General features: G+C 57.4%; 2 protein-coding genes across 3 annotated transcripts; one reads left to right on the forward strand and one right to left on the reverse strand.

The window, feature by feature from the left end:
* The first annotated feature begins 98 nt into the window (after window positions 1-98).
* CHTF18 (chromosome transmission fidelity factor 18) lies at window positions 99-11,743 on the forward strand. 2 transcript variants are annotated; one of them, XM_064461406.1, is made up of 22 exons: window positions 99-259; window positions 378-530; window positions 700-835; window positions 919-1,111; window positions 1,243-1,332; window positions 1,473-1,525; window positions 1,734-1,872; window positions 2,575-2,787; window positions 3,543-3,640; window positions 3,752-3,875; window positions 4,035-4,168; window positions 4,541-4,634; window positions 4,712-4,810; window positions 5,073-5,203; window positions 5,509-5,671; window positions 5,910-6,134; window positions 6,241-6,390; window positions 6,966-7,096; window positions 8,883-9,027; window positions 9,959-10,075; window positions 10,925-10,976; window positions 11,443-11,743. In XM_064461406.1, exons 1-22 carry the CDS (start codon window positions 103-105, stop codon window positions 11,577-11,579), a joined length of 2,934 nt encoding a protein of 977 aa, XP_064317476.1. In that variant the 5' UTR covers window positions 99-102; the 3' UTR covers window positions 11,580-11,743. The 2 variants fall into 2 exon arrangements, with proteins under 2 accessions (XP_064317476.1, XP_064317477.1); XM_064461407.1 differs by having other exon boundaries at window positions 937-1,111.
* A 45-nt stretch (window positions 11,744-11,788) lies between these two features.
* On the reverse strand, window positions 11,789-15,207 carry GNG13 (G protein subunit gamma 13). The gene is made up of 3 exons (XM_064461408.1): window positions 15,049-15,207; window positions 13,761-13,875; window positions 11,789-12,291 (listed from the first exon to the last, which is right to left on the reverse strand). Exons 2-3 carry the CDS (start codon window positions 13,856-13,858, stop codon window positions 12,186-12,188), a joined length of 204 nt encoding a protein of 67 aa, XP_064317478.1. The 5' UTR covers window positions 13,859-13,875; window positions 15,049-15,207; the 3' UTR covers window positions 11,789-12,185.
* Between the last annotated feature and the right edge of the window lie 5,521 nt (window positions 15,208-20,728).

A 20,728-nucleotide genomic window follows, 5' to 3' on the forward strand; every position in this document is an offset into this window, starting at 1 on the left:
CAGCCGCGCGTCTCATCCAATCAGCGCCACCGCCGCCGAGACCAGCCGCACGCCGTATCCAATCAGCGCCGCCACTTCTTTTCGGCCGGTGGGTCTCGTCCAATGAGCGGCGGGTCCCGCTGCGGCGCGGCGGCCGGAAGCGCGGCGCGGGCGGGCGCGGTGCCGGCGCGGCCCATGGCGGGCCCCGGGGACGGCCCCGAGGAGGATGCCTTCTACCGGTGCTTCGCGGCCGAGCTGGAGGTGCTGGCCGAGCTGGGAGGTGGGCGCCGTGTCCGGTACCGGGGGGAGCTTCGCGCGGCCGGCCGCGGAGCCCCCTATGCCCGCCCCGCCGTGGGTCCCGTCCGGTGACCGGCGCCGTCGTGTAACGCTTCTTGCAGATGATCCGTTCCCACCCGCCGTCCCCAAAATCTCTCAGTTTTGGGGCAGGAGGGAGCGGCCGGAGGAGCCCGACCCGCCCGAGGACACCAACCCCAGGAAGAGGGAGCGGGGCTGCGTCCCACCCGGCCCCTCGCCACCGCCCGCGGCCCACAGTAGGTTTGGCTTAAGCCGGGTTTATTAGCGGTTTTGCAGCTCTAACGGGTCCCTGGGTGCTGCTGACCTCTCTCCGCCATCCCGAGCGGTGCAGGGTGCTGCTGGAGGAGCAGCTGGGTACCACCAACGATGCATCTCCTCTTCCTCCTGCACTGGTGTCTCGCGCAGCTCCAAAGCCGAAGCGACAGCGCCTGGAAGCTGTTAAGAAGCTAAACTTTGGGGCGGATGAGTTGGCTCCTGATGTCCTGCCCCATGCTGACACGCTTGTGCCTGGACCAGAGTCACCTCCTCCCCAGACTGCCAGGTTGGCCACCTTGAACCCCACTTATAGCAGGGGTGAGGGAAAGGGCCCTTGATCCCCACCAAAGGTTGGGGTTCCTGCTAAAGGAACCAGGTGTTCTCCAGCTCAGACCACCTGGAGGTGAGTGGAATGGCCCCGCTGCAGACCACACCGCCCTCCGAGAAGAAGCGGGTCCTCAAACGGCCGCCCATCCTGGAGGATTACATCAACGTGACGTCCACCGAAGGCACCAGGGTCTTCATGGTCATGCGGGATGATCCCTTCAGGACAGGAGTGGAGGTAAAGAGGGGTCTGAAGGCTGGGCTTGCTTCTCGGATCTCCACCCGGTTCAGGAGGTGCTTTGATGAAGCACCAAGTATTTGTGCTGAGCATCAGTATGAACGTCAGCGTGTGTCCTCTGTTGCTCGCAGCTCCCCGATTCCTTGGGCTGGAATGCACGCAGGCCGCTCCACTTGCTGGGGGTGCCTTTCTCCTACCTGAAGGAACAAGTGGATGAAGAGGTATCGCATCTTGTACTGAGCTTCCCGTCTTCTCCTGCCACCCCTGGGTGGCCGCAGCGTTGGCTCCCGAGTCCCCGCTCCCCCAAGCTGCAGGTTAGTGGGGCATCTCTGATCCCCCTCTTGCCCTCTTTGTGCTCAAGCGTCGGAGGTGTGTTCTGGAGGCGTCGCAGCAGCTGACAGAGATCATAAACAGGTGAGATGTTGGGATGAAATACCCTCCTATCCCTCCCACGCTGTCGGACATGGCTCCCGAGGTGTTCTGGTAGGGTCCAAGTTCTGGGGATCTGTGACTGGAGGAGCCTCTTTGCCCTCAGCATCCCCAGCTTGGGAAGTCTGGGTGTGATTCCCAGCCCTGCCCTGACTCCCTGGGTGGTTTGGGGCAAGTTAATTCTTTGTTGCAGTTGCCTCGAGAGCGAAACCAGCACCGAGAGCCTGGAGCCGGTGGGGGAAGCGGAGCCAGCAGACGAGGAGCCTGCGCTGCATTGCCTCTGGGTGGACAAGTTTACTCCCAGGCGCTACATGGACCTGCTCAGTGATGATGTGAGGTTCTATTATAAGTGGGGGCTTGGTATTTGGGTGGGCCTACTGCTTTTATAACTCTCCTTAATGCTGTGGGATCATGGTTTGATGGTGCTGCCTTTGCTCGTGGGGCTTTTGGAAGCGCTGGCTGGGGGGCTCTCTCTGTGCTAGCCCTGCCTGGGGACAGTCCACCTGCAGAGAGCTTGGGGAGGGGGTTTTCCAGCTGTAGGCTGTGGACCTTCCAACAAAAGAGACTATGAAAGATAACAAAAATAAGACAAAAAAGATTGGGTGGACTTTAGCCAGGAATTGTTGGCTACTTTGATTATTTTGGAATATTAGAAGGGAATTGGAAATCATGGAAGAGGTGGAGAAGCACGGGGGTGAGCCGAGACAGACGAGGGACAGCAGGGATGGGGCCGATGCGACTTGTCCTCAGTTGCCCCGCGGGATGGTGGCTAAGCCGGGATGGGAAGATGCATTTCTAGGCTGTCCCACAGAGGTGCCAGGCAGAAACCTGGGCAGCCTCTCCTGTGGCAAGGGGTGACGTGCCGCACGTTGAGATCTGTCTGGGCAGACGCGTTCTGCGCTGCCTCCCTGGGCCCGGCTCCTTCTTCCACACGCTGTTCTGGTTTTTAAGCCACAAAGGAGAGGCTATCCTCTGTCCATGGCCAGATCCCTCTGGTTCAACAGGGTTTGCTTCCTTTCTTGCCTGGTACACAGTACACGAACCGCTGCCTTCTGAAGTGGCTCAAGCTCTGGGACACGGTGGTGTTCGGGAAGGAGAAGGCTGTGAAGAAGGCCAGGCCCAGCGCTGAGGCTCATCCTCCATTCAACCAGCCCAAGGAGCAGCAGAATAAGTGGAAGACAAAGGTCCAGCTCACAGAGGAGATTCTGGAGGCTGAGCTGGATCAGCACAAGAGACCCAAATTCAAGGTGAGCAGGACAGGAGGCTGCTCTGGTGGGTCTTCTCTCCTATCCCCCTCATCCGACCACCACTGTGAGGAGCAGGATCTTCCAGTACAGGTCTAGCAGAACTTGGATTCCTTGTCTCTCCTTAGCAATTATGGAGTTTTCTCATTTCTGTTTCAGCTTGAGTAATGTGATAACAAGGGGAGGGGAACAGACTTCTTCCAGCCAAATTAAATGGCTGTTTGAAGAAAGACATTCCCTTTTTACAGAGGCTGGTCTTGACTTTATTTGTTCGGGGTGCATTTGGCATGCCTTTGAGCAAGAATTTCTGCATCTGGAAAAGAGCAACGGTGCTTAAATGCTGAAGGGAGCAGAGATAACATACCCAGGCCAGCTAACCAGCTTCAGCCTGTCCAGTAAGAGGATATAAGAAAGGGGAAACAAAACCAAATACTAACAGCATCACTTCTCAGGAGTGTAATTCTGGAAAGGATTTTGTTCAGCCTTATCCATCTAATATCCCGAAGACTTAAATGTAAGCATGAGAGATGCTGCCAGGATGACTCTGATACCTCTGAGGGGTTTCTGTTATATTCTCCTTCCTCCAGTGGCTTTCTCTTTTCTCACTATGTCTACAAACCAGTGCAGCAGCTCCCAAGGGTTGAAGCAGACCAGGGTGGAGGCTGCAGAGCCTCATTGCTGTGCGTGGCAGCCTTGGTCAGTGCTGGAAGGAGCCCTGCCTTGCTGCCTGCCAGGCTGACGTTACCTCTGTGCCACAGGTAGCCCTGCTCTGTGGCCCACCCGGCTTGGGAAAGACCACGCTGGCCCACGTCATCGCGAAGCACGCGGGGTACAACGTCGTCGAGATGAACGCCAGGTGAGTCTGCGCCGGCTGCCCAGCCCTGCCCTGCTCCAGAAGCTGCCGGAGGTGGTGCCGTGCCGGAGGTGGTGCCGTGCCACAGCATCCGGGCACCGGCTTGCCTTGCAGTGACGACCGCAGCCCCGAGGTTTTCAAGACCCGCATTGAAGCTGCCACTCAGATGAAGTCTGTGCTGGGTGCCAACGAGAAGCCCAACTGCCTGATCATCGATGAGATAGATGGTGCGCCCGCGGTAAGCCCAGCCTGGAACTGGCCACCTTAGTTACTGCCCTCTCAGCAGCTCATCCCCTGCTCCATTTTAGGAGTGGTTTCTTGCCTCTGAACAGCAAGAATTCATCACTTCTGTCCTTGATTTTGATTTTTCTTCTTTTTTTTTTTTTTTTACCCCAAGGCATCTATCAACGTGCTGCTAAACATCATCCACCGTAAGGATGGGGAGGGCGAGGCAGCAGCCGGCACGGGCCGGAGGAGGCGGCGCGAGGGCGGGCTGCTGCTGAGGCCCATCATCTGCATCTGCAACGACCAGTTAGTATCACCTGCCTGACTGGGGAGGGATAGACAGTGGAGACCCCTGCCCCGGGCAAGGAGGCAGCTGTGGCTGCCTCCAGCCAAAGCCTTCCTGCGCCAAGTTATCTGCTGTCAGTCCTGCAGCTTAGAAATACCTTTTGAAAAGTAAAACTACAACACGGTCAGCTTTCCTGAAATCCCCCAGGTTCTGTATCCGCTGGGGTGACTTTTAGCTAGGTGTGAGCGTATGGTCACGCTTGTGCACACCCAGGCGTGCAGTGGTGTACAGGCAGCTGCTAAATAACTTGTCTTTCTTTGAGCGGAGCACTAATGGCTGGATTTCTTCCTCTGCCAGGGTTGCTCAGAGACCCCTGTGCTTCCCTTTGCCAGGTACGTCCCTGCTCTCCGGCCGCTGCGGCAGCAATCGTTCCTGCTAAACTTCCCTCGGACGGCGCCGTCCCGGCTCGCCCAGCGTCTCTGCGAGGTGCGGCGCGGCCGAGGGCTCCTCTCGCCCCCACCCCGGCCGGCGGCCCCTCCCGGCTGACCCCCCCTCTCCTGCAGATCGCCCTGCAGCAGGGCATGCGGGCGGACACGGGCGCGCTGCTGGCGCTGTGCGAGAAGACGGAGAACGACATCCGTTCCTGCATAAACACCCTGCAGGTACTCGCGTGGCCGGGAGGTCTCTGGGGGACGTGGGCTTGCTGCGGCTCTTGACTTGATCTGGCCTCAGATGGGGACGGAGGGGAAAACCCACTGTGTCCCAGGCAGATCCCCAAAATGTCCACCCTGTCCCCTGTGTTATTTTTAACCTTGATTCCCCTACAAAGCAAGGAGGAGCGAGGTGCCTCTGGCTCTGCCTTTCCCCAGCACCAGCTCGCTATTGTGGGCATCCCCCCTCCCCAGCCCCTCGCTTGTGTTGCAGTTCTTGCACAGCCGAGGCCAGAAGGAGCTGAGCGTGCAGATGGTGCAGACGATGAAGATTGGCTTGAAGGACCAAAACAAGGGGCTCTTCTCCATCTGGCAAGAGATCTTCCAGCTCCCAAAGGTCCAAAGGTAAAAGGGAGGATTTCTTAGGTCTGCGGTCTGCTTGGGGCACGCTGCTTCGTGGTATCCCCTGATCCACTTGCAAGACCTGTGGTGAAGGAACCTGAAAGGTCCTGGAGAGCTGGTCTGCCCTGCAGCAGACCCTGCTCTGTTTCAGGAGATTTGTGTGTCCAGGTGCTCTTTGGCTGCTCTTTTTAGTGCCTGATAATTTGGCATCAATATTGCCTTCAGTCCAGTTCGTAAGAGTCCAAATATTCCTTGCTGGTCCGTTCAGGGCCAGGGCACCCTGAGCTCTTCCCTTTGGCTTCCCCCAGGCACAGGATAGGAATGGACCCCGCTTTGCCAGCCCAGCTCCTGGTGGGCGATGAGGACCTGTCGCACCTTGGCAGGACGTCTGGCTTCAACACGTCCTCCCACCGCTTCCACCATATCCTGCACCTCGCCCTCTCCTCGGGGGAGCAGGAGAAGCTCGCCCAGGTAGAGCAGCTGTGAAGGGGAAGAGCTGGGCCACTTCCTCTGCTGTGCCATCTGGAGCAAGGCTGGCTCCTGATCTGGGAGGTTGGGGCTGGGGATGCCTTGGGAAACCCCTCCCTGCAGTGGCATTGTGCTAATTTAGGATGGAGCGTTGGGGTGTTGTGCTGGAGCTGAGCTCAGTGGGATGCTCAGAATCCCTGCAGCGTGCTGGAGCCATCTCTAATCCGGCGTCTGCTTCCAGGGTCTGTACGACAATTTCCTGAATATGAAGCTGCGGGACTCCAGTTTCAGCTCGGTGTGCTTGGCCCTGGAGTGGCTGGGTTTCTCCGACCTGCTGAGCCAGGCTGTCCTGCACGGACAGAGCTTCCAGCTGATGCGATACCTGCCCTTCCTGCCCGTGGCTTTCCACATGCTCTTCGCAGCCAGCAGCATCCCCCGTCTCGCTTATCCCAGCAGCCAGCACGAGGCGAGTACCGCGGAGGGCACGGCGGCAGCGTGGCTCCAGCTCCGTTGCCCACGGGGACGTCTGCGGTTGCAGCCGTGGCTCAGCCGTCCCTGCCCTCTCCACCCAGGCCCTGGCCAAGCTGAACCACATGCAGAACCTCGTCATGTCCATGATGTCAGGGATAACGCCCAGCGCCCGCAGCCGCACAGGGCGGCACTCCCTCGTCTTGGAGGTGCTCTCTCTGCTGATGGACATCATTGCCCCGAAGCTCCGACCAGTGAGTGCTCGCCAGCCCCCTCTCACTGCAGTGGCAGGAGTCCTGCCTGGGTGACGTGTCCCCTCTGCAAACCCCCGTCCCGTGAGGGCCGGGACATGTCCCCTGCTGCATCACCAAAGCGGAGCTATCCCAGACCTCTGTCCCAAATTCGGGGTCGGTTTGACATTGCAGCTGATGCAGAAGCTGGAGGGAAGCCGGGGATGTGACGCTGAGATGCCCGACTGTTGGCTGCGTGGCAGGGATATCCTGCACCTCCCCAACCCCTGTGACCAGGGGGGTGGGCTTGGCCTGAGCAGGGGCCTGGGGGGCTGTTGCACTCTCCTTTCAGCAGCAGATTCACCCACACCCGTGGTTGCGTTGGGTGCATTTACCCTTCGGGCCATTAGAGGGGACTGTCCATGTTCTGTGAAGTAAGCGTGTCCCTAAAAGGAGACTAAACTTGGTCTGAACCTCACGGGTATTAATTGTCCTTTCTCATACAGAGAGAAAGCCGGTGTCTCAGGTTATTTTTATGTTTAGAAGTTATTATGAATTAGTGATGCTCTCCCCTCGCTGGGCTCTGCTCTCCTCCCCAGGTGAACACGCAGCTCTACAGCCTGAAGGAGAAGCAGCAGCTGGCAGACCTCATCAGCACCATGCTGGCCTACAACCTCACCTACCACCAGGAGCGCCTGCCCGAGGGCCAGTACGTCTACAAGCTCGACCCGTAAGTCTTGAGGGTGGGGAGAAGGCGTAGGGGTCAAAAATAACCGCAGAGAGTTCAGGAAGGAGTTGGAGCCAGAAGGTATCATGGCATTGACTTGGTTTCTTGCAGCTAGAGGGCAGAGGTTTCTCTGGCCATGGCAGCTGGGTTGGCACGAGCTGCCTGGTGCTGGGATGGCTGCAGGGACCCGACTTTCTCTGATGGCAGCTCTGCAGGGATTATCTGCTTTTTTTTTGCCTTGTTTTATTTTAAAGGAGGAGCTCCAGAGCCTTGTGGGTGCTCGGGGCTGCTGCTGGCTTTGGTCTACCCGCAGCATGGTCTGGCTGCCCCTGTCATCCCTTTGGGCTGAGGCCGGAGTGGGGTTGGTTTTGCTTTAATGGGATTAAGGGAAAGGAAGCAGCTGCCTTTGGCTCTCTCTGGAGCTGGTAGAGGAGGGACCGAAGCTGCCAGGGGCTTTCAGGAGAGCGCAGGTCCACCTGGGCACGTTGCACACAGGAGGTCACCGCAGCCGCGGTTAATTTGTATATTAATAGCTGGTCATTGCTAGGCTTGAGCCTCGTTGTGCTTTAGGCATGTACAGAGCCATAAGCGCTCCCGAGGCTTCGGTGAAGTAATACAGACCCGACCACAGCTAGGAGCAATGCTAATGTCTTCCTGGTGCAAAGTTAATTACAAAAATTAGCCTCTGTTTAAATCAAGCAGCTGTATCTAATTACAGTGAAGTGCTTTATTTTTTTTCCACTACGGAAAGGCCTATGGGAGCTGCGGGGGCTGCAGAGAGCCGTCCTCTCTTGCCCTCCCCATGCCAGGCTGTGCCACCAAAATGCAGCCGTGGGGAAACCGTGGGCCACTGGGAGCCACGTGGTGCAAGCAGGCGCGTTGCTTCGCCTCGCTCTGCCTCTTGTTGCGAAGCCTGAGCCCGTTTCCAGGCCGTGCACAGCGACGACGGGCACCGGGAGGGGGGTGTCGCGTCCCAGGGGCACCTGCAGGTCACATCCCAGCGTCTCGCAGGCAGAGTTGGTGTCAACGACAAAACCTGTGTTTTCTCTTTAAAACGTTTTAAATTGTAGGTTTGACAGCTAATTTAGAAGTGATTGCAAAGCCATCTGACAGATGACTGTTCCCTTTATTTTAAGGGGAATAATATTGAATGTGAATAAAGCATGAAATATTTACTGCTGGCAGAGGAACCGGCCCAGCTGGCTCCTCGGTGCTGGGGCTGTGCCTGGGCTTTTGCTGTGCTGAAACAGGCCTAACTCCAGATCTGGTGCACCAGCCCGTTAAGAATAAAACTGCTCTGATTAGCCAAAATTACTGTTCATGACCGTATCTCGATTAAAGAGCTCCCTGGGGGCACCTTTGGGGTTCATGCGAAGGGTCGTGGTGCTGCTCATGCCCACGCCGTGATGTGACTGTGGCTTTTTCAGGGCAATCTGTTCGGCACAGACCCGCCTGCAATTTCCTCTTCTTGCATTAAAACCAAGATTAAACACACGTAATCCCTCCTGAGTTCCCATTCAGCTGAGATGCCCGGCAGCAACCTGGCTCCACACGGCCAGCACTGCTCGCTGAGCACCTCCTAAGGTGCCGTCGCACATGCAGACTCGGAGAGCGATGGGGAAACTGAGGCACCGTGGCCAGGATCATACCGAGAGGCTGCGGGGCAGGGGCTGGGAGAGTGGTGGGTCTTTCCGTGCCCCTGTCAGGCTGCAGTTTGCATAATGCTTTTTTTTATTATTATTTTCAGTATTGATTTATTTTTCTCTGCTTGCACTCCTCTGCGGTGCAGGAACATAGAGGATGTCTGCCGGTTCCCGGAGCTGCCAGCTCGCAGGCAGCTGACCTACCAGGCCAAGCAGCTCATAGCCAGGGAGATCGAGCTGGAGAAGATGAGGAGGACGGAGGCTTTGCTGCAGGCGCGAAACATGGGCGAGGTAGGGAGGGCTTTCAGTGCTCTGTAGTTTCGGGGGGTTTCGGCTGGTGTAGGGACCTGGTCTTTCCAAAGCAGCTGGTGGCTTTTGCTCTGCAAATGGAAATCCAGGATTAGCCCCCCACAGAGTTGCAGCCGTCTGCCTGCACATCTGCCTTCAGGCAGCATGTCTGCGCTGGGGTGATGTGCCCAAAGGGCTCGTCTTTTTGCAGGAATTCTGGAAAGAAACGCTTGCTGTGAGTTAAAGGGTCTAAAGTTCTAACGAGGGTTGCGATGAGACGGGAATTTTAGTTCCTCTGGCTGTGATTTGTACGTGTCTGGGGGGGGAGCTGACCTGCTCTATCCCACCTGTACTTTCCCTTCACTGCTTCTCTTTGGTCCTCCCAAAGGTCCCAAAGCTCCCGGAGGAGCAGAGTTACTCTGCTCGCTGCCGAAACCCCCCACAGAGCAGCGGGCAGGAGGCAGGAGAAGGTGGAAACAGGCAAATGTGGAGGCTGAGAAACACCTTGGGTGTAGCTGGTGCCTGCCCTGCCCTGGTGCCGCAGGGATAATTAATCCCTGAGAGCCCCTTCTTGCAGCAGAAGGGCTTTCTTGGGGGATGCTTAGGGCAAAGAGATGCTGCAAAAACATCTCTGAAGGCTCCTTGTTTACACGGTGCTGACCGTGAAGTCCCAGGGAAAGGTGCTGCAAGCATGCACGTGCCCGAAGCGCTGCCGGGGCTAATCCCGCGTGCTGCTGCGAGAGGAGCTGATGCAAAACACTTACCGAGTTATTTGGACATTGTAATCAAGCCCTGCAGCAAATAGAGGGGTTGTGTGGGACAGGTGACGAGGCACCATTCTGCCCTCAGGCTGTGCGTTGCCTGGTGGGGATGCCCAAACCTTGAGCTTGGCCAGCCCCGAGGGGACCCTCGCTCAGCGCTCTCCTCCTCGCAGGAGCCCGTGGACAGTCTCGGCGAGGCAGGGGAGCGAGCGGCCGCGGGGCCGGCCGTGCCCCCCAGCCACCACCAGCGCCTGGAGCACATCATCCGGAGGGCGGCGGTGGACGACAAGGTGAGGGGGCTGCAATTTCTGCCTAATTTCCTACCAGCGCGTACCTTGGCTGCTAGGGACTGGCTGTCTCCGTTGGTATTTATTTATTTTTAGTACAGTTTCTTTTAATAGAGTAGTTTGGCACTACGTGTGCCATAATTGCATGGCTGGGTTTATAGCATGGGGATGAACTAGATCTGGGTGACGATTATGGCTGTGTTCCGTGGAGCTTTCAGGGCTGGGGAAGGGAAGAGATGTGAACGGGTTAAAATAGCTGAAGTTTGGCTCAGTGGAAGCTGCGGGGCTGGGGGGAGAGCCCCTCGCCAGGCAGGGGGGTACACGCACAGCTCGGGGCCGTGGGGACATCAGCAGGTGAGCCAGGCTGGTCCCACCCCAGGCATCCCGATAGGGGCCAAGAGAAACAAGAGGTGCCACCACCCCTCTCCCCGGGCTCAGCTTTGAGACCTTGGCTGTCCATAAAAACCCACTTTAGCACAATGAACCTTACACTTTGTCTTTCCCACCTGATTTTTGAACGCAGTTTGCATTTTACCGAGGCCGTTGGCCCTTTCTGCGGGATTTGGTTCCTGCTCGGCATCTTCCTCCCACGCCGGGTGCTGGAAGGGGGAAGGTGGTGGGCGCAGCCCTGAGCGCAAGGGCCCCAGCAAGGGGCTCCTCTGAACCTCCTTAGATGCTGTCTAGGGCTGACTTAGCTTAAAATTGGGTAGAGCCAAGTGGTGTCATTGGGGTCTAGGCTTGCACCGAGCTGCCAGAGAGAAACTGGGTTCGCTTTTGGTTGTCTCTGCCAGCGAGCTGTAAATGTAGGTGCTGGCAGAGCCGCACTCACCTTCTGCTTTTTGCTTTTCACAGCCTGAGACTGACTTCTTCGGGCGGCCGCTTCGGCGGCAGCAGGTGGTCGCGGGTAGGTGGTAGAGGGATGGGGTGGCCACGGGTGCTGCCGGGGCATCATTGCATTAGCAGCGCTTGGACCCCAATCAGGGGCTCTGTCCCGCATGACCGTGCCCCAGGGGGACATCGGTGGGGCGGGGGGGTGCCTGCGGCCAGGTCGGTGGATTCTGGCAGTGTCCAAAGGGCCAACAACTACACTGGGGAGCGGGGCAGCACGGTTGTGGGTGCTCTAAGTGTTTGCAGGATCCGGGACGCGGGAGCAGCCGCTCTGCCCTCGCAAACGCGGCCGTGCCCGGCGGCAGCTCCCCTCCCAGCTCCCCTCCCAGCTCCCCTCCCAGCTCCCCTCCCAGCTCCCCTCCCAGCTCCCCTCCCAGCTCCCCTCCCAGCTCCCCTCCCAGCTCCCTGCAGCCTTGGGTGCTGGTTGTAACCTTAAAGTTAAGAGTTTCTGTAAGTGTTTAACATCGATCTTCCTCCCGCAGCCCCTCAGGCCTCCGAGGAAGAGCCGCTCGAGAGCCAGATGGGGAAGGCTGTGGGGAAGAGCGACGTCTGGTTCCGGTTTAACGAAGGGGTTTCCAACGCCGTCAGGAGGAATATCTACATCAAGGACCTGCTCTAGCAGGGCCGAGATGAAGCCCGGGACTTTATATAGATGGAACTTGAAAGGATAAGCTGACTGGACTTTCTAACCCAGGGGTGGGGTGTGTATGATCCTGGTTTGGGTTTTTTTTTTTAAGTACCCACTTGTTTAAAAAAAAATAAAATATATATGTATAAAAAAATTATCATAAAGTATTGTTCTGTTTATTTCATGTATAAACCCTTAGCTGTCATATTTTGCCTGGTTTTGCTGCAAAATTATATCCTACATTATACAAAAGAATATTTTAAATTACTGAAAATGTTTTATAAAAGTGTTTTCTTCCTTTTCAAGTTGAAAGAGCAGCCAGCTTGCTGGTAGTGGTGGCAGAGGTGAGTGGAGGGCTGTGACTGGAAACCCGGCAGCGACCTTTGCTGCTCGTGTCCCTCCGCTCTGCCCCCACCCTGTGGTTCCCCCATTCCCCACCATAAAAAAGAAACGCTTCTACTACTAAAAATAATAAGACGAGGTGAGGGTAGGGTTTTTGTTCAGGTAGTCATATTAGGAAGCTAGCTAATAAAAAAGTGTACATTCAGTGTGGGGCAGCGAGGGGTGGCGGGAGCCCACGCGGCGGGGGCCGACCCCTCACAGGATGGTGCATTTGCCTTTCTCCACCCAAGGGTTGTTTTTCATCAGCTCCGGGTTGAGGAAGGGGTCTTCTGGAATGCCGTCCTCGATCCACTTCACAAACCTGCGGAGAGGGGAGCGGAGGGGTGGGCACAGACCCTGCCCGGGGCGCGTTTGTGGGGTGCAGGTGTGTCGCCCTCCGCGAGGGGGGCAGGGGCTGTGCAGCGGCAGAATGGGGGGAGCTGGGGGGCGGCTGCAGTGCCCAGGGTAAATCCTGTCCTGGTGGGGAGCGATGCTGGGGTGCGCCCTGCGCTGGCAGGCAGGGATGTGGGGGTGCAGGGATGTCTGGGGGCACCCAACTCCGGGGTACAGCAATGTCGGGGTGCGCCCTGTGCTGGCAGGCAGGGATGTGGGGGTGCAGGGATGCCTGGGGGCACCCAACTCCGGGGTACAGCAATGTCGGGGTGCGCCCTGTGCTGGCAGGCAGGGATGTGGGGGTGCAGGGATGCCTGGGGGCACCCAACTCCGGGGTACAGCAATGTCGGGGTGCGCCCTGCGCTGGCAGGCAGGGATGTGGGGGTGCAGGGATGCCTGGGGGCACCCAACTCCGGGGTACAGCAATGTCGGGGTGCGCCCTGCGCTGGCAGGCAGGGATGTGGGGGTGCAGGGATGTCTGGGGGCACCCAACTCCGGGGTACAGCAATGTCGGGGTGCGCCCTGTGCTGGCAGGCAGGGATGTGGGGGTGCAGGGATGCCTGGGGGCACCCAACTCCGGGGTACAGCAATGTCGGGGTGCGCCCTGCGCTGGCAGGCAGGGATGTGGGGGCGCACCCCGCTCCGGTGGCAGCATGCATGAGCCCCCGTGCACCCACCTGGTTTTCGGATGGGGGAACGAAGCCCAAGACAAGTTTATAGAGAGCCTTTTGCCCCCAGTGTCTGTAGCTGCCATGTGCTGCCAGCATGGGGGCGGCCTTTGAGATGTGTTTTAAAACTTATTTGCTAAAATTACTCTTTTTCTGCTGTCCCTTCTAAGACACAGCCCCGGGTTGGGTTAATGGGGGGGCTGGCCCAAGCCCCTCCGTGGTGAGGAGCAGCGAGGTACAAACCCAGGAGGGGAAATACCTTTCCATGACTTTGTTTTCCTATGTTAAAGTCTTTTGAGCTCTGCGGTGTGGCTGGGGGTGGGTGGGGGGCACCTGCACACTCGTCCAGCTGAGTCTGGAGTGTTGGGGAGGGGTCCTGGGGGCACCAGGGGGTCCCGCAGCTGCTGCCATGTCCCAGCCACCACTGGAGTTTGGGCAGCTGGAAAGGCGCTGGCATGGGGAGGGATTTGTGGAAAGGAGCACAGGGGCTGGTATGGTTTCTGCCAGTGGGGCTTGGAGGGCTTGAAGAACTGTAGGGGGGGTAAAGAGCTCTAAACCTGCCTTGTTTTGGGGGCCCCCGGGTGATCTGGTGGGGGACCTTGATGCTGGTTGTGGGGGGTGGGGAAGAGCCAGACTCTGCGCCTGGCTGTGCAAAGCCATGTCCCGCTGCTGGGCTGGGCTGGGGGCATGGGGAGGGGTGGGAGGGGAGGGCGGGCACCCACTCACTCACTCGGGTATTGTCTTGGAGGACATCTCCCGCTTGTAGGCCAGCTGGTACTTCAGGCTTTCCACCTCCTTCTTCCACTGCGGGAGGTCCCACTCGTCCATGGCGGCAGCCGGGGGCTCTGCAAGTGAGGCCATTGGTGCCTTTTCCCGTGGCCGCGTCCTGCCCCAGCCCACCCCAGCTCTGCATCCCCCACAGTGGGGTCCCCAGGATGGGGCAGCACCCTGCCGTGCTCTGGGGTGGGGTGGTTTCCAACCCCGTGGCCGAGCATCCCATGGCTCTGGGAGCTTTCGGGGTTGTTTTCACAAGGCAAAGGCTGCACTTACCCGCGGGGCACGAGGCCAGCCTGGCACGGGGCGGGTGCCTGGCATGGCCCGCTTCCAGCCGCACCGTGCCCGCGGGCACATGCAAAACCCGGGGACCCAGCCAGCTTTGACTGCAGGGCGGATGGTGGCATTGCCTGGGGTGGAGAGCAGCAACTCGCACCCAGAGGCTATTTGGGGAGGAGGCGGGATGTTGGCCCTTCTCCTTCGCTTGCCCTGCTGTGGCCTCGAGCGGGGCCAGGAGGGATTCTGGGCATCCGCACAGCTGCGTACACAGCCTTGGAAATGGCTCATGTGGCTGGTCACCTCTGATTCGGGGATCAAGGCCACCCACACAAACACACACACTCCCCAACCCCCACAGCAGTGGCCCTGGGTGCTGGCTAACAGGGGGGACGCGCGTGATGGGGAAGCTGAGGCACGGCAGCGGATGGGGCACAAGCTGCGACCATACTTGTGTGAGTCCTACTGCGAGCACCTGCCTTCCCATGCCACCCCAAGAATCGGTGGCACGAGGGGACCGTCCCCTGCCCGTGGCCAGCTGTGACCCCCAGACCCTCCAGCATCACATTGCACCAGGTGTATCTGACCCTCCCCCACCCCAGGGATGCCCACGCTCCCCATCCCGCACCCCAGATCAGGCTGCAGCCCCCAGCGCAGGGGCAGGCAAGGGCTGGGGGTGCTGCATGCAGCCACCCAGCAGCACGGCTCAAAGCCAGCCGCGCGCCGGCACAGCTCGGCAGCTGCATGGGCTGCCCCAGCTCCGCTTCTCTGCAGAGCATCCCCCGGAAAAATAACCAGCCGCGGGAGGAGGGCGAGCACCCAGAGCCCAGCATCCCCGTGGTCCGGCCTCCCCGGGGCTCCCCGTTCCCGCTGGCGGCTCTTCTGGAGGCAGGCGGGGACCAGCATCCCCATCCCCGCTCCAGCCATCCCAGCAGTATCCCAGCGCCGTGGCCGAGCCCTCCACCTACCTTGGCTGGAAAAGGTGTTAGCAGGGAGCGGGGCTGCGTCCGACCCGCTGGCTCACCAAGCCACCCTGGCCTTGCCCGTGCTGCCTCCCGCCAGCGCTCCCCTCGCTGTTGGCGAGCCCAAATCCTCTGTGTAATCTATTAATGCACGGCTGGTCCAGCTGCCTCCGACACGGCAGGAGCCGGATAATGGGAGCGTCCTCCCCCCTGCTGCTCCCAGGGGATTTGGCTCCGCTGAACATGAGTGCCCGGGATGGAGGCAGCATCCTGGTATCTGGCGGCCGAGCTGCCGAAACGGGGTTACCCCAGCCTCCCCCATAGCCCTAAGGGACAGAAGGGCCCCAAGGAGGAGGGGAATAACGTGTTGTGGGACACAGCGGCACCCCAGGGAGGCCCTGCACCCCTGCCTGCACCCCTGCCAAAGCCAACCGCCCCCCCCATGGCTTTCTCCCAGCTGCTCCTGCTGGGTTGCCCCCGGATTTTGTGTTTCTTCCCACTTGCCTAGTGCTGGGGGAGCTGGGGGGGAATGGGGGGGTGTCAGGGAGGACCAGGGGTGCAGCTGGGGAGAGGTTAGTTAAAAAAAGGAGGAAGGAAAAACAAACAAAAAACCCAAAACAAAACAAAATATAAATACAAAAAGTGAGCAGTTGGAGACCAAACATATGGTGGGTGGAGGGGGAGGGTCAGCACAAGGGGAAAAGTGCAACAACATTAAAAAATAATAATAATGAGTGACTTACAGGGAGGGGGAAAAGGTCCAGTAGCAGTTGTTAGCTGATTAAAGGCAAAATAATGGCTGAAAAAGCAAAAAATAGAAAGAAGTGAGAAAAAAAAAAACCAAAACAACAAAACCACCTCCTACCCTTCATTAAACAACCAGTTTGAAAAAAAAAACCACTTCAGGTCGCTTTGTTGCTAAAAAAAAAAAAAAAAAAGAACAGTTTCCACAAAGAAAAACTGCCCAGATGGGCCCCGGCTTGGCCGCAGGGAGCAAATCCCCCGGGGCGCCGCGGGCCCTCGGCGGAACGGAGGGGTGTGCGCGTTTATTTGTGTAGTTGTGCTACGGTATGTTATGTGTGCACATATACACACCCACACACAGGTGAAAGACCCAAGAGGGAGGGTGTGTGTGTATATATATGTACACATATGTTTACACATATACACACATATATGTGTGTGTATATCTACATGTACAATATGTATGGTGGTGGAAAATATATATTCATATTGTATGTATGTAGGTATAATTTATATAATATAATATGTCTTACATGTATTATATGCAATTTATTATACAATATACATAAATATACATGCATATATGTATGTAGGTGCGCGCGCGCACACACACATATATATAAAGGCTTACTGGAAGAGGCATCCCATATATATAAAAGTATTTTTTTGCATATATATCTATAATATATATCTCTCTCATACATATATCTTAACCTCATATATATATCTCATATGTATTTCACATACATATCTCAATCATATGTATAATCTCACAAATATATCTCAATTATATATAATCTCACATATATACATCTCATATATATATCACATATATATCTCAATCATATATATAATCTCACATATCTCTCTCATATATAACATATATATCCCAATCATATATATCTATCTCACGTACATATCAACTCACATACATATCCTCTCACATACATATCATCTCATATGTAGAGCTCATATGTCTCTCTCATATATATAGAGCCCATAGATGCATCTCAATCTCATCTATATATGTATGAGGTAGATATAGATGCAAAATGTATATACTCGTATGGGACGCCTCATGCAGGCAGCCTTTATCTCACGGGGCCGGAGGCCGACGCCCCGTAACCCCCACTCGGGCGAAGGCGAAGCCACGCCAGCCTGCGCCCCCCCAGCGCGCCGCGAGCCGGGGGGCGATGGGGGTGATGGGGGCGCGGGGCCGGGGCCGAGCCGGCGATCGATAGCGCTGAGAGCCGCCCCGGCAGCCCCACGGAGCCGCCGGCCCTCCGCCCTCCTCTGGAGGCTGGGGCTTGGCCAGGGATCGATGGCGCTCTTTGGGGCCGGACTCTGAGCCTGCTGCGGCCGCAGCATGAGGTTTTTCACCCAAAGGAAATAAGAAATATATATTTTGCTCGCAACACCAGTGCTGGGCTTTTCTTCGTTGCAAAGAGGGGCTCCTTCGGGTGCTCCCCACGCTCCCAACGCCGCCGGCGCCTATTAACGAGGTCAGCGATACCGAATGCTGAACCGCAGATTATCTGGCTGTTGACATCAATCGTAATCTCCCCGCGCTGCCTCCGAACGATTATGGGAAAGGCTTGGGTTTAACGATAAAATGACACTGGAGAGGGGTTATTGGATTTCCATGGATTTTCTGCAATCCAAAGGCAGCGAGGGCTGAGCGGGGGCCGGCAGAGCCGCACGGGTGCAGGGCAGCACCTGGCAAAGTGGGAGGCTGCTATCAACACCAGCCCGAAGTCCGGGGGGGTTCATCAGGCTCACCCCTCCTGCAGGCAGCATCTGCCTGCTGCTGGGCTCCCGCTGCAGGCAGGAGCCTGGTCCTGGCCAAGGTCTGCCCAGCCCTCGGGGGGTCTGGCAGGGAGCGGCCGTGGGGGGTGGGTGGGCAGGCGGCAGCCCCTGGCGCAGCAGATTGCAGAGCCCGCGTTAGCTGCCCCCACCGGCTTCGTAGATTAAAGAATTATGAACTCCTGAAGTTTTGCAATATTAATGATTCTAGCCATCTGTTAATCTGGCAGCCAGCAACGAGATAGTTTTTTACGTTGCTTAGTCCAGTTATTAAATATTTTTGGTTGGAAGAGGGCGACTTCTTTTTGTCCTGCGCAAGGACTTGCATCCCGTTCCTTGTTGCCGTCCCCACGTTGGGCCCAAGAGCAGGGGAAGGGGAGCTCCCCAGGCAGGCGCCAGCGACGGGGACGCTGCGTGCACGGCCCCAGCCCCGTGATACGCCGCGCAGGACCGAGGGACGGCATCTGGGGGTGGGGGAGCGCCCCAGCAATGAGCCATCCCTGGGTAGCATGGGGCCTGCCCTCAGCACCAGCTGCTAATTATGGCGCTCTCTGGGAGGGTATTTTAGATAACTCGGTTCTCTGGTGCGCGCTCCGAAGGGATAAACTCATTTAGCAGGTTAATTAGTGTCCTTGGTAGAAATGGTATCGGCAGAGGCGGCTGGGAAGCGCAAGGGAGAGGCAGGCCCTCTCCACCGCCCCCAGCCCCGCTCACTGACAGCTTTATCATCCCAACCCGCCGTTGCCCACAGCCCCGACGCAGTAAAGATGCCCACTTCGCCCTTCAGGGTGTCTGTCAGATGCAGAATCAGCTCGGCCTCATCGCCCAAGCGTTCCACCCTTCACTCCCTGGGCAGAGGCAGACGAGCCACACAGGCTGAGCAGCAGCACCAGGCAGGGGCGGTGTGTTTGTCCTTAACTATTGCACTAAGAACTGCCCCCATCGCCTGGAAACAATCAGTTTGTCAGCAAGGGCCTTGCACAGCCCTCCCCAACCCCTGGTGCTGCACAGGCTCAGAGCAGGGCTAACTGCTGACCACAACCAGGCAGCCCTTTGGGCCACACTCCTGAGCTGGATGATGTTATTCCCAGCCCAGACTTTAAAAAACCTAAGACACTTCCACTATTTTCAGCTGAAACTTTATTTTCAATACAGGCACTTACTTGCAAATGTTCTATTTATTGTTTGGCAGTAGCAGCTGTACACACAGTGGCTAGAACAGCAGAGCTCTGCTTGCTAAAATACAATATTTGGATGAGACAGCTCTAGGTGCCCATTTTCCTCTCCAAACTACATGTTTCAATTTTTTATGAGCTCTGTTCGTCTCATTTGTACCTGGAGCAAAGCAGATGAGATCAGCCCTCAATTTACCTTTGGGGTCACGCTAGTCGTAGTCTCAGGCTCTAGGGAAGATGCTCTCTGCAGCGGTTGATTGTAACAACTATACCTGTCCATCCAACCCATGCCCAAAGTCAGGTCTTCAGAGAAAGTCTTTTTCTCATACATAAAAGATTACATCATTATCTATAGTATAATCCTCGCTATAAGGGCTGCTGTAATCCATTAAAATTCAGAAGGAGATAAATAATGAATAGATATGCTATTTACTTACAGGAAGTAAGCAGTTCCTAGCCTTCCCTTGTGATGGTAAATCCAGGCTCAAAGGGGTAAGAATCATAGAATCATTAAGGTTGGAAAAGACCTCCAGGATCATCAAGTCCAACTGCCAGCCCAACACCCCCAGGCCCCCTAAACCATGGCCCCAGGTGCCACGGCTACACGTCTTTTGAACCCCCCCAGGGACGGTGACTCCCCCACCTCTCTGGGCAGCCTGTGCCAAGGCCTGACCGCTCTGGCACTAACGACATTTTCCCTCATCTCCAACCTAAACCTCCCCTGACGCAGCCTGAGGCCGTTCCCTCTCGTCCCGTCACTGGTGACTTGGGAGCAGAGACCGACCCCCCCCTCACTCCAGCCCCTCTCAGGCAGCTGCAGAGAGCGAGAAGGGCTCCCCTCAGCCCCCCCTTCTCCAGGCTAAACCCCCCCAGCTCCCCCAGCCGCCCCCCAGCACACTTGTGCTCCAGACCCTGCCCCAGCCCCGCTGCCCTTCTCTGGACACGCTCCAGCCCCTCAAGGCCCTTCTTGTCCCGAGGGGCCCAAAGCTGAGCCCAGCACTCGAGGTGGGGCCTCCCCAGGGCCGAGCACGGGGGCCCCATCCCTGCCCGGCCCCTGCTGGCCACACCAGGGCTGACACAAGCCCGGGGGCTGGTGGCCTCCTTGGCCACCCGGGCACTGCTGGCTCATGCCCAGCCGGCTGTCAGCCAGCACCCCCAGGGCCTTCTCCGCCGGGCACTTCCCAGCCCCTCTGCCCCAGGCCTGGGGCGCTGCCTGGGGTTGGTGTGACCCAAGGGCAGGACCTGGCACTTGGCAAAACTGACTGAGTGTGCACTTGATCCCCTCATCCAGAACATTAACATCTTTATCAAACAAGACTGGCACCAACACTGAGCCCTGGGAACCCCGCTCATGACCAGCTGCCAGCTGGGTTTAGCTCCGCTCACCACAACTCTGGGCTCAGCCATCCAGCCCCTTTTTTACCCAGCAGAGAGCACACCCATCCAAGCCATGAGCTGCCAGCCTCTCTGGGAGGATGCTGTGGAGACAGTGCCAAAGGCTTAGCTGAACTCCAGGTAAACAACATCCACAGCCTTTCCCTCACCCACCAGATGGGTCACCCTGTCATAGGAGATCAGGCAGGACCTGCCTTTCATGAAGCCGTGCTGGCTGGGCCTGATCCCCTGGTTGCCCTGCACATGCCTGGTGAGCTCACTCAAGATGTATCACTCCACAATCTTTCCCAGTATAGAGGTCAGGCTGACTGGCCTGTAGTCTCCCAGAATGGAGACACCTGCCCTCACCTGCTTGCTCTCCCTCCCATGCCCAGTCCTGCACAGGGCACTAAACAGGGCGATGCTGAAGTCTACACCCAGTCCAAGCCCAGTCTGATATTAGGGCCTACCTGGGTTTGCTGTTGTCTCTTTACACCCACAGCAAAGTGACAAAGCACGATGTAACACCCTATGGTTAGCACGCTCGGGGACTATCGACATTTGGAGAGTTGAGGATGGGAGCCGTCCGG

This window comes from Phalacrocorax carbo, chromosome 10 (genome assembly GCF_963921805.1).
Source record: "Phalacrocorax carbo chromosome 10, bPhaCar2.1, whole genome shotgun sequence".
NCBI lineage: Eukaryota > Metazoa > Chordata > Aves > Suliformes > Phalacrocoracidae > Phalacrocorax > Phalacrocorax carbo.